The sequence below is a fragment of the Pantherophis guttatus genome, chromosome 2, assembly GCF_059756535.1.
Source record: "Pantherophis guttatus breed Tessera chromosome 2, ASM5975653v1, whole genome shotgun sequence".
Taxonomy (NCBI): Eukaryota; Metazoa; Chordata; class Lepidosauria; order Squamata; family Colubridae; genus Pantherophis; species Pantherophis guttatus.
The window spans coordinates 244,279,662-244,292,528 of NC_142064.1; the positions used below are offsets into that span (position 1 = coordinate 244,279,662).

General features: G+C 39.6%; 1 protein-coding gene across 21 annotated transcripts in view; it reads left to right on the forward strand.

Annotated features, from left to right (window-relative positions):
• Window positions 1-12,867, forward strand: part of CADPS (calcium dependent secretion activator) — a 453,285-nt gene that overhangs the window by 308,596 nt on the left and 131,822 nt on the right. The window contains exons 20-21 of one of the 21 annotated variants that reach the window (XM_087883748.1): window positions 10,732-10,830; window positions 11,996-12,001. The exons of the other annotated variants lie outside the window; for them this stretch is intronic. Of the exons in view, the coding sequence (XP_087739874.1) occupies window positions 10,732-10,830; window positions 11,996-12,001 (105 nt within the window). The remainder of the gene's footprint in view (window positions 1-10,731; window positions 10,831-11,995; window positions 12,002-12,867) is intronic. 21 annotated transcript variants of the gene reach the window in all.

Here is a 12,867-nt window from a genome sequence, read left to right on the forward strand (position 1 = left end):
GAAAAGACTAAAATAATGGCACTGTTGCTGTGAATCGTAAACATATCAAGAAACCTGAATATCCAGGTCACTAGAGTATTTTTATTTCTGGGAAAAAAATCACCGGATATGTCCATAATGGTTAATATCAACAATGCCTGTGAGAATCATTCATCTCTAGCATTTGAATGTCAGTAGTAATACCCTGTTTCTCCGAAAATAAGGCATCCCCTCATAATAAGCCCAATCGGGCTTTTGAGCGCATGGCAATAAAGCCAAGTGCTTATTTCAGGTTTCAAAAAAATATAAGATAGTGTCTTATTTTTGGGGAAACACGGTATGTGGAAGCTGCATTACTCATCTTGAGACATTAATATAATATTATTTATTTGTCCGCATTATATTTAGCTTTCAAAAGGTATCCACAGGTTATGGTTAAAAAAGTCACAACAGATGTTAACAAAAGATGGCGGCATCTTGATTTTTTTGACCTGGCCTTGTGGTCACACCTGTTAGAGTACTTTCTAGTCCAGAAGCCTGTGTCCTGAAAGCTTTTGGGCTCTAACATCAGGAAAGTTTGTGTGAATTTATAAAACTATATTCCACATGCATTTATTTCCAATTTCTAATTTGTGGACATCATACAAACATATGGTGAAGATTTCCATATGTTAGAACATTGTTCTAAGTTTAGAGAAAGTTATTTATTTGGAGGTTTTGTTTCCATTTCAACCACTTTTACGGCAGCTCTCATAAAATAATTCACGGCATTAAACTTAGTGACTAAAATTCTAGAGCAATTTGAATTTTGGTTGTGTTGATTTGCAAAGAAATCCAAGGTACCCTCCTGAAGTTTAGCAGATTTTGAGAGTGTACTCTGGATTGATCAGAATTTGATATGAGTGATTTTATAGTGGGTTATACTAATTAGAATTTGTAGAGTACTTTATGTTTGTATATGTTAGTGTATATCGACTTCAGGTGCTTGGCAACTGCCATCTGTTTGCAGTGTCCTGCAGTCATATTTTATGATGTTTTTGCTGAAAAACTGCAGTTATTTCCAGTTTTAGGGAAAACTAGCCCAAGTGGGCCATTGATTTGCTTAATGACTGTTGGTTTATTGTGTGTTCACTTAGCAACCATGGCATTTGCTTAACTACCACCAGCAAATGTCTACGGAGATTTTCAGTCATCCAGGTTGTAGTTGTCCCAAAAGTACATTTTAAAGAGGCAACTGGACTTTCTTATTTTTTCTTTGAAGTCATTTCACTTCTCATCCAAGAAGCTTCTTCAGCTCTGACTGGATGGTGGGGAAATAGAAAGATTTATATTCCTTGCAGACAGCTTGTCATTTGCCTTCTTTTAGAGAGTTGTTGAGGCCACTTGGGGGTTTATCTGTGACCTCATGGTCACCTGAATAGTGCAAGTGGGTGTGGAGCCTTCTTGGAACTGCTGAAAGGACTGTGTTGTAGATTGGAGATAGATGATGTTGTATCCCTCCCCCTTTGTTGATAGAGGGTTGTACAATTTTTATATGGGCTCCACACCCATTTGCACTACTAAGGTGACCCTGAGGACACAGATAAACCTCCAAATAGCCTCAACGACTCTCTAAAAGAAGGCAAATGACCAGCTGTCTGCAAGGAATATAAATCCTTCTATTTCCCCACCATCCAGTCAGAGCTGAAGAAGCTTCTTGGATGAGAAGCGAAATGTCTTCAAAGAAAAACAAGAAAGTCCAATCGCCTCTTGAAAAAGCACCTTTTGGACTATCATCAGCAAAAAAAAAAAAGTCATTAAAAATGTCCAGTTATCTGATGACTTATGACCATCACCACTTACGACCATGATGGACAGGCCAAAGGCAACCTGTAAAAAGGATGCAACAGAAATCTAAAATGTAGTAAACCTCCACTAACTTGTCCCAGGGCCGTTTTTAAAGGGAAATATAACTAGTGTCATTTCTAGCATTCTGCTCTACTGTCAGAAGAAAGGTACCACTGTTATAAAAACGACCAGCGTTCCTCCAGGAATAAAGGGGCCAGATTGTAGGCATAACCATATCAAGGACATTTTTAACTAAGTTTTCTAACTTGGGATGTGGACAACTATATGAGTTGAGGAAAAAGAGTCCATTCTGGTAGCACAAATGCCATAGCTGCACTAATTTATAATATAAAAGATAAGAAGACGCCAAGGTATAAGCATAGGCGTCTCAAGGACAGTCCCAAATTTCAGTGATGCTATGACATACTGAGAGTACAAAACTCCTGCATTGTCAAAGTGGGTTTCTCCTTCCTTAGCTCCGACAGAAGTCCTCACCCAAAACACAAAACTGAACAGAAAGAAGAGTGGAGAAAACGCCTGGCATGTTAAACTCTGCCCAGTCACCCGGAGGAGAAAATCTTTACTAAAGGACAGTAATGAAGAATGTTTAGAAAGTGAAATCGATGTCCCAGAGGTGTTGTCATTTCCTAATTGTCCTCAAGTGTGCCCTGAATAGTCAGGATGCTAGCAGCTCATCCGTGATTCTTTAGGGTAAAATGCATGGATGGCTGGATAATTCTCAGAATTGGATGGCTCGGTGACAGGACTGGAAGCCAGGACAGCTCCATTCATTTCAACACCTCCTCGTACCTTACAGGGCTGCAGATATGAATCCTCCCTCTGGATAGAGATTTCTGCACAGCAGCCCTGACTTCTGCGATCACAGGGGACATGTTTGAAAAGCCCCAGTAGACATCACAGCAATTCAGTTGACAGTTCCTCTATGGAGTTGCCTGTTCGCATCTACCTCTGCAGAAGCAGTACCCATTTCTCTCGTACGCCAGCCAACCAGCCAACCAGCCAGCCCTGTGCTTTCTGAAGCTATTGACACTGAGGCCAACAGCTAGTGTAAATCAGCCCTAGGAAGCTAAATCTGTTTAGAACACATACACGCGTAAATAAAAAAGGCAAAGTTCTCTGCTTTTACTTTTTTTTTTTTTCCCCTCTCTTCTCAAAGCGAGTAAATTTATCCTGGAAGCAATAAGGATGGGCGTCAATTTGGACTTTCAACGATGTAGCGATTTGATGTTCTTCCTGCTCCCCATTGCCTTTGTAACATAGCATGCAGCAATTACGTCTCCTGCCAGTGTTTGGCAGGAGACATCACTATGCACTTGCTGGCATCAGCAGGGAATCAGCAGGGGTATTTTAATGATTGCGGTGGTGCTCGGTGCAGACTGCAGGAAAGATGCACAGATCCTCCCAATTGCCTTTCAAAATACTTTTGTTGTTGTTGTTGTTGCTGTTTCTACAAATTCGTTTAGGGAAGGAGAAAAAAAAACAGCCAAAAATGGATGGAAATGGTGGACAATTTGTTGTCAACAGCTCGATCCAATGTAGAGGTCACGTGCTTTGTATTTTAGGGGCAACTTGATAAGGCTAGCCACTATGGCCATTTTGCTTTGAGCTATTCTGTTTCTCAATACCCCCACCTCCTTCCTTCCTTCCTTCTCTTCTCTGGTTTTTCTGATGCACACCCAGATATACACTGTGGAAGTTGCCCAAAGACATCGCAACGGAAGTTGCAATTGAATCAGGCCCCCTGGATAGTTGCAGGATTGGAAATGCCAAACAGCTTTGAAATTTATTTTTCATCCAGGTCACCATAGATGCCTGGCAGAAATGCACAGCTGCTGGTAAATTCAAATGCTAAAACATATTTAAAGATGGTGGCAGAGTTGGATTGTGGTTGCACTCTTGGGGGTGCAATTGTTCTCTGGCTTTGGCACCCTCAGAAAAATGTCTCTCTGTAGAATGCCACTTGGGACCCACTCAAAGAAAGAAATGCTCAGAAGGATTCCATGGTGACTAATACACCAACTGAGGGTTCCAGTTATATTTAAACTTCAGTGGGTTTCAGTGTACATAACTTGATTGGGTGAATGTGGGGTGTGTATTGGCAACAAACTTTCACAAAGTTTGTGTTTCTAAAAAGGCATAAATCTTACCACAAGAGTCAAGGAGAGTCACTCTTCCCAACCTGTCATTTTCTTATCCATATTATACAGAAGGTGACTAGAGAGAGGTTGTTCTCCCTGTCTAGTGATACTCAGATTTTGGATCAAGCCAAGGTCTTGAATAGGGAGAAAAAGTACTTCTCTGCACAGTTTGTGGTTGCTTTGTAACAGGGATAGTTGATATTTTAACAGGGGCATCTGTGGGAGGCACTCAAAAAAGTCAAGAGTGAAGTTCCAGCCCTTTGTTAACATACATCATTTTGTAGACATACAAAAGCATGAGGCTCTGGTCATGTGTTCATCTGCCAACTTGATTTTTTTTTTTTACTCTCCTCCAGTAAATATTAGTAGTTCAAGAAGTGGTTAATTGGTCTCCTGTCCTTCAAGGGGAATTCAGCAGAAAGAGCAGGGTAAATGGTCCTCCCCAGCCTTAAAATTCTTTCAAAATTCCGTTAACTGTTTTTTTTCCCAAGCCAATTTTAAGGTACTAGCTAAGATCTGAATTGACTTTCTTGATGCCTTAAGTTGACTTGAATTGGAAAAGCAATTCAAGGTGCTTGGGAAACTAAAAAAAAATGAGATCATAAAAGCCACAACGCAAGAGAGAAAGAAAAGTAAGAGACCCCAGCTAAAAGCAGCATGGCTGCATAACGGAAGCAATTACCAGAAGCCAGCATGGGTTTGTTAAAAACAGATCATGCCAGACAAACTTTATTGCTTTCTTTGATAAAGTGAGTAAATTGATGGATCAGGGAAATGCTGTGGATACAGCATACTTAGACATCAGTAAGATATTTGAACAAGTAGACGAGACCTCCTTCTTGGTAGAATAGAACACTGTAGGATAGACAGCATCACCACCAGATAGATTCGCAGTTGGCTGTCCAATGACACTCAGTGTGTAATCCTCAGTAGAACTTCATCTACATGGAGTAAAAAAGCAATGGTGTTATTCAGCCGGTTCTATCCAGTTCGGACGAACTCGTAGCAGCAGCGGCAGGTTCCGCCCACCTGCCTGGACATAATCACGTCCTGTTTTTGACACTCTGCGCATGCACGGAAAGTCCTGCGTATGCACAGAGGTGGTACTGCGCCAGGGGTGGGTTCTACTTACCTTTACTACCATTTTGCAATGGGGCCGGGCGCACGCTCTTCTGCGCATGCACAGAAACTTCTGCGCATGCGCAGAAGCGTTCTGATGATGTTGAGGTCGGTGGGCAGAGCCTCCCACTGGTTTTACTACCAGTTCTATAGAACCGGTGCAAACCGGGGGCAACCCACCACTGTACTATGCATGCGCATGCGCATTCACATTTGCAAACCGGTAGCGAAGATAAGTGAATACCATCTGTGGAGTGAAGCATACAAATGGGGTACCTCAAGGTTCTCTTCAACATCTTCATAAATGATCTAGATGAGGGGATAGAAGGAGAGCACATCAAATTTCCTGACGACACCAAGTTAGGGGTATTGCTAACACTTTGGAGGATACACTCAAGATTCAATTTTGACAGATTTGGGCATTGGGTCCTAGCTAGCAAGATGCAGTTCAGTGGTGAGAAAAGTAAGGTCCTGCACCTAGGCAGGAAAAATCAAATGCACAGGTACAGGATAGGCAGTACCTGGATCAACAGTAGTGCCTGTGAAAGGGACCTAGGTGTCTAGTGGACCACCTCTTAAGTATGAGCCAGCAGTGTGCTGTAGGTGCCAAAAAGGCCAATGCAGTTCTAGGCTGCATCAACAGAGGGGATAGCTTCAAGAGAAGTGATATTACCACTTTATATTGCTCTAGTGTGCCCCACTTGGAATACCGCATCCAATTCTGGTCACCATGATTTTTTTAAAAAGATGCTGAGACCCTAGGAAGAGTGCAGAGAAGAGCAACTAAGATGATAAGGGGTCTGCAGGATGAATCATATGAGGACCGGTTAGTGGAACTAACTACGTCTAACCTAATGAAGAGAAGAATTAGGCTTGACATGATAGCTGTCTTCTGATACATGAGGAGTGCAACAAAGAGATGGGGATTGACCTATTTTCCAAAGCTCCTGAGGGCAGGACAGGAAGCAATGGGTGGAAACCTGTTAAAGAGGAATCCAACCTGGAACTAAGGAGAAACTTCCTGACACTGAGAACAATTAACCAATAGAACATTTTTTTCCTCCCTGAGTTGTGGGTTCTCCATTGCTGGAGGTGTTCAAAAAAGAATTGGACAGCCATTTGTCTGGGATGATCCAAGGTCTCCTGCCATGGCCAGGAGGTTGGACTAGAAGACCTCCAAGGTCCCTTCCAAACCTGTGATTCTATGATTTCCATGACTTTCCCTTCCTTGCTCAAATGAAATGTTGCTATTGCAATTCAGCCAATTTACCCAGGAAAGGGATCTGCAAATACAATGCTACTTGCCCACTCCTGAAGCAACAGGAAATCTTCAACAAGAAGATGGAGCTTGGCCATTAATTTAGGTGAATTCCAAAGGAGATCATAGAGGATAAGAACAGCTATTAGTCATGCCAGTATGCTCTCTCCGGGATTAGAGGCATTTTTCCTCTGAATAGCAGTTATTAGAAAATAACAGTGTGAGATGGGTTTTTGACCTGATTCAGCAGGGAGATTATGAGAGCAAAATGGAAACTGTGCTTTGTCATTGTTAAAAGCGTTGTCAAAGAGCAGAGATCAGGTGCCCTGTTTCAGGGCTGTTTAAATCTTGCAGACCTGTTTTTCTCATGGTGACTGATAGAGACCAATGTAAAGCTAGCAGTGGGCCGCTTAAAAGACCTGAATTTTAATATCGCTTAGTGAACTTGGTCAACCTCCTTGCCAAATTTTGCAGTGTTCAGACTGGCAGAATGGAGGAGATAGAAAACTTCTATCTCAACATACTCTTATTTTAGAAGTTATATAGATTACTGGATTGTTATGGGGGTCACATACCCTATTTGAGCATAAGTAATACACTATAAAGTGGAAAAGACAACAACTCCATTGTATCAAATAAAGGCAAAATTTGGGAGTTGCAGAGATAAAAATGGGAATTACCCTCTGCAGCTAAAGGCCTACCTTGACCTGTTTGATTCTGCAGCTTTTCCTTTCTATCTTTACTAAATGAAGTGGAATGTTAGAAGGCCGGGGGGCTGTCTTATCAATCTTAGTTTCTTGTGAAATACATTTTAACAAACTTCCAGTTGCCTAGTCAAGCTTAAAGGATAGAAAACTTGGCTAAACTAAATTCCTGCTTACAACCTAGGTATGTTTTTTGTTTTATGGCTCAAGCAATATTATGGAGGAGAAGGCCGAAAGACCAAATTGCTAAACTTTTCGTAGGGAGTGTTACAGAAACAGGAATGCCAACTAGAATAGCAAAGCAAAGAGCCTTGGTAGTACAGGGGTTTAAGGCACCCTGTTATTAAGCTGGTTATAAGACCAGCTGCCTGCAATTACTGCAGGGTTCGAATCTCGCCAAGGCTCAAGGTTGACTCAGCCTTCCATCCTTTCTAAGGTAGGTGAAATGAGGACCCAGTTTGTGGGGGCAATAAGCTGACTTTGTATAAATATACAAAAAAGGATGAAGGCTATTGCTGAGCACATTGTAAGCCGCCCTGAGTCTTCGGAGAAGGGCGGCATATAAATCAAATTAAAAAAAAAAAAGTCCAGATCTTTTATGTTTTGAAGTAGAAATAGCGTTTAATTTTTTTCACTGCTCCTTCTGTAGTCAGTGAAAAATGAGATTTCCTTTGTTTGGAATATAAGCTTATTTTTGCTGCAAGAAAAGAAGAAGAAATAGGTTAAGGCCGTGATGGCGAACCTATGGCATGGGTGCCAGAAGTGGCATGCAGAGCCATCTCTCCAAGCACGCAAGCTGTCGTCTGTTGCTCTTCTGGGTTCTGGCGTGCCGGCTAGCTGGCCTTCATGCATGCAGGAGCACTGGAAACTGGATGAGCAGCCGCCCGGACACCCAGTGTTGGCGAACCTTTTCAGCACCAAGTGCCGAAACGGGAGCATGTGCATGCACATGCCGGAAACCGGAAGAGTTGCCAGGTGGCAGCTCTTCAGTTTCTGGTGTGTGCATGTGCACCGGCCACCTGGTCTTCCAGTTTCTGGCACACCTGTGTGCACGAAGACCAGCTGGTCAGTGCACATGCGCATGCCAGAAACCGGAAGAGCTGCCACCTGGCGGCTCTTCTGGTTTCTGGCACGCACACGCACGTGCACTCCCGTTTTGGCACTCGGCGCAGAAAAGGTTCACCAACACTGGGTTAAGCTATAAAACCTGTCATTAATCTTAATATAGAGGTTGCATAGAAAATATGTATTTAAAACATTCATCACAATCACAAACACAACATTGAGACTTGAGTATTGGTCTGCAGTAGAGGCGTTTTGATATAGATACTAGAATAGATACTATTCTGTTATTTTGAATAGTAGAGGTTGTCAGAATATTTGCAGCAATATCTGCACAAAAATATGTCCATAGGGATTCAAAGATTTACTCCCAGTTAAAGAAATACCCTGAATTGGAAAACTTACAATCTGCTGTTCGTTTGTTTTTACAATAGATGTGGCATTCGGCTGTTTGTTCATAGTTCCAAGGAGGATGGCTTGCATCTTTGTTTTGTAGTTCACTTAACTTTTTTTCATGAATACACAGTATACCGATTGCTTGTTGGAAGGCTTTGTTCTTAAGTAAATTGTCAGGCAACCCTACAGTTCTTTTAACCTCCAGAGCAATTGCTCCTGCTGAATGATTCTAATCTGGACTTGACGCAAAGAATTCAAAAGAGTGGGTGATAATCTTCTCCCTGCTCAAAAAAGAAATATGCTCCCATTGTACTCCAGAAAGCTCTCCCACCACTAGCTTCATCTCTATTTTACAATAGATTATTCAGACGTTTACTCATTTACAAATATAAACCTAAGAGAATGGTAAGGAAGGAGACAGAATGGTAGAATGGTACGTTCTACCTTCAAAACCCCAATTCCATAAAATGCAATATTTTGGAATAGAAAGGGCATCTTTGTTCATGTGGCAGTTTGAATAGGGGCTCAAAAACCTGCATTGTTCAGGGGATTTGCTCAGATATGTCACTATCAATGGCAAAAATTGAACCTGAGACACAAGCATTACCTGTTCTCCATGTTACATCTTCCCCTTCCCCTTCCCAGAAAGTTGAATTAACCAGTAAATTCACCTTAGAAAAAGTAGTGTGATAAATAAATGAAATGAAAACAAGCATGATTAAAAGCATCATTTATCCAATCTCTATCACTAGTTATATGTTCCGTTATATTTTGGTTGGTTTGGTCAGTCAAGCTAAATCCAACTTTGAACATTACAATTGTGCATTTGTGTGTTAGGCTGGGATTGGCAGTTAAATTAAACATTGGATTTAAATCAAGTTTAATCAAATGAATTTTATTGAGATTCTTCATTAAGAATTAATTAAGAATCCCAATAAACTTAACTTCTTAAGTTGAGAATTAATTAAGAATAGTAGGGAAAAATGACAGCCTGTTTTATACTGATAAGTATAAAATAATATAATCAACACAATTTTCTTTTTTAAAATAAATGACCAAACTTGAGGTTCCTCTTCCTCTCTTTTCCATTTCTTGGAAATGCAAAGAGGGAGAGAGGGAGGGAGAAAGAGGGAGGGGGGAGAGAGGGAGGGAGAGAGAGAGGGAGGGGAAGAGAGACGGGGAGAGACTGTCTTCTGGCAGTAACTCTTTAGATAAATATGTCAAATCTTTAGAGACAGAATTGTTTAGAAAAGTGCTTTGACTATTAAAATATTGAATTAAATATAATATAAAATATAGGACAAATACATTCATCATATAGAATTTGTTGTGTTAATACAGAAGAACATTATATATATAATATATACTGTATACATATACATATTATTACTGTATATATTATGTTATATACATATATATTTTATATATTATATATATTTTCTCCCTTAGGCTGATATCACAAACTATATGACAGATGGGTCAAGTCCTGATTTGTAGTATTCTAACATTTGGAATAGCAAAGTAACATATTTGATAGAACTGGCAAATTTTTATATATGATTCAACCCAGAGTATAAAAGACACTAGAATTCCAAGTGGAAAATAACAAGCTGGAAACTATCAGATACCACACATTTTAGGGGGGGTGAGAGTGAGAGATCTGTGTACACGTTTAAATTGCACTACGAATTTTTTAGCTATGTCTTCAGCCCAAATTTGTGTTATTATTTTTTTTAAAAAAAAATCTCGGTATCTGCAAAATAATTTATTTGAAGAAGTTCCTTCTTTTTTTCAACTAATAACACTGACTATGTCTGGAAGCAATCTATAGAGAGAATATTTCTTCCTATATGGGTGAAAAAGGCTGGCAATGCTATTTCACATTTGACACATGCAGATTTTAAAAAAAAAACTAATTGACTGTACTAAAATCCTGCTTTTTGCACTTGGCTACATGAAATAACAATTAGCATTCACACTGAATTTTAAGGATCTTAGATTGTGAACTTTCCTCGCGTAGTGGAATCTGTCAACTTGAGATAAAAATGTTTGTTGTCATAATTGTGTAGTACTTGAGTTGACGATAAGCAAAACAGCAGCTCTTCCATGTGTACTTTTATCATTTTCTGCTTACTTTTCCTTCAAAGTTACCATCTTTTTTTTGTCACTGTTTATGAAATCACGTGTGTCTTTATTTTTGCTGTCTTTCAACATCCTTCGCAAACAGCTCGATCGTCAGTGCCCAAACCTCCAGTTGGGCCCACTCCATCTATTAATACACAGGCTAACATGATCAGTCAGATGCTGAAAGGCATACAAGAGTCAAGTACTGTAAAAAAAAAATTTTTTTTTTAATTCAACGAATTGCTAGCTTAGTCATTTCCTATTTAATTTACCGTAGTGTAATTAGTTCCTACCGTAAGCTTTTATCCAGAAATGGCTAGCGCAACGCTTTTAGAAATAGCTTCAGTTTCAAAATGTCCACATTTTCTGTCTAGCAATGTTTGACATATGCAACATTTTCAAATATCAACGTCAGCACAAAATAACATTGTTGTTGCATAACATTTTGCATGAGACCTGTGAATTTGTATGATTTCAATGATGTATGAAGTTATTGAAAACTCTGTTGTTTCATTGAGCAGTGCTCCAGCTGCAATGCGATAAATTGAAGGAGTTGTCTCAAAAAAAAAAACATTATTGAAAAGAAAATCAGGGACAGGGTGGATTTACATTTTACCTAGAGACAGAATCTTGCAAATCACTTGTTATAAAAGTTTTGGTACATATTCCCTCCATAAGTTAAAGGTGTCCAAGGTCTAGTAATTAGCATAGCACAAGTTGGGTAGCAAGCCAGAAAAAGTATTGGAAGATTGTTGTCAGAACTGTTCCTTTCTTGCACCTTTCCTTTTTTTTCCTGCCTCACAGAAAAATGCTGTCTGTTGGATTATTTGCACAATCTACATAAACAAAAATTTTCTCCTTGTTAGTTTTTTAGAAGCAGTAAAGGAAGGACTCAAAAATGGACTATCCTTCTTGAATCAAATCTATGCAGGAAGAATGGTTAAGTGCACTGATCCTTTCTAGTTGGATTCAAGTAAAATCACTTGGATCTAATAAACCACCGATTGCTAGACAATTGTGATTCTTTTGTCAAGCACCTGAATTTGACGCTTAAATTGTGATTCAGTCAGTCAGTTTCTGATTGACTAGCGATAGTAATAGCACTTAGACTTATATACCACTTCATAGTGCTTTTTACAGCCCTCTTTAAGCGGTTTAGCACATTGCCCCCAACAATCTGGGTCCTCATTTTACTGACCTCAGAAGGATGGAAAGTTGAGTCAACCTTAAGCCTGTTGATATTTGAACTGCCAAATTGCAGGCAGCCGGCAATCAGCAGTAGTAACCTGCAGTACTGCATTCTAATCACTGCTCCACCATAGCTCATAAGCCAGCAAATTTTGACTAACTCTGGTGTGCACAATCAGTTCCTAGTTTCTTATTCTAATAAGCAGCAATTCTGCAATACTTTTGAAGTTTGGTTACTGATCATGGAAGTCTTCAATATGACATGAGGAAGGAGATATCCAAGCAGTCTCCTATGTCTGAAATAGCTTGAAGTGGACTGCTTTAGCAAATTTCAACAATAGCAATAATAATAATCTGTATTTATGAAGCACCTTTAACAAGTGCATTGCAATTCAAGGAAACACAGTGATTACAAACTTCCATCCAATAAAACTTGGGGGGCATATATAAAATAGGAATCAAACTAAGGAATTGACAACATTAATAAGAATTAAATGGGTGAAAGAGATCCCATAATCATCTATCAGTAAAAATAAAAAGGGTGGGGGATCTTTTAATGTCTTTTAAAGGCCATGAGGTTTTCACAGAAGGAAATGTGGAAGCTTATTACACAATCATATGGCCAGGTTCCTGAAAACTAGAAATGGTGACAGACATCCTGCAGTGGAATGTAAAAAAAAAGGTTGTTTTTTATACATTTCTTGTCTTAAAAAAGCCACATTGAATACAAATTTATGTTTACACGTGACTTTAAGCTGAGTCCTCTTTTTTTAGAAAGCCAGAAAATTGAAATAGGACTCCCACAAATCTCCCTATGAACTAAGCACACAATAAGAATTTAATGTTTAACAGTTTTATTGGATTTAATGTGCCATTGTGTTGCTTTATTATGGATATTGTTTTAATTTTTGATTGGGACTTGCCCAGAGTTTAATATAAGGTGGGCAACTATAAATGTATAAAATAAAGGAAGGGAGGGGAGGGGAGGGGAGGGAGGGAAGGAAGGAAGGAAGGAAGGAAGGAGGAAGGAAGGAAGGAAGGAAGGAAGGAA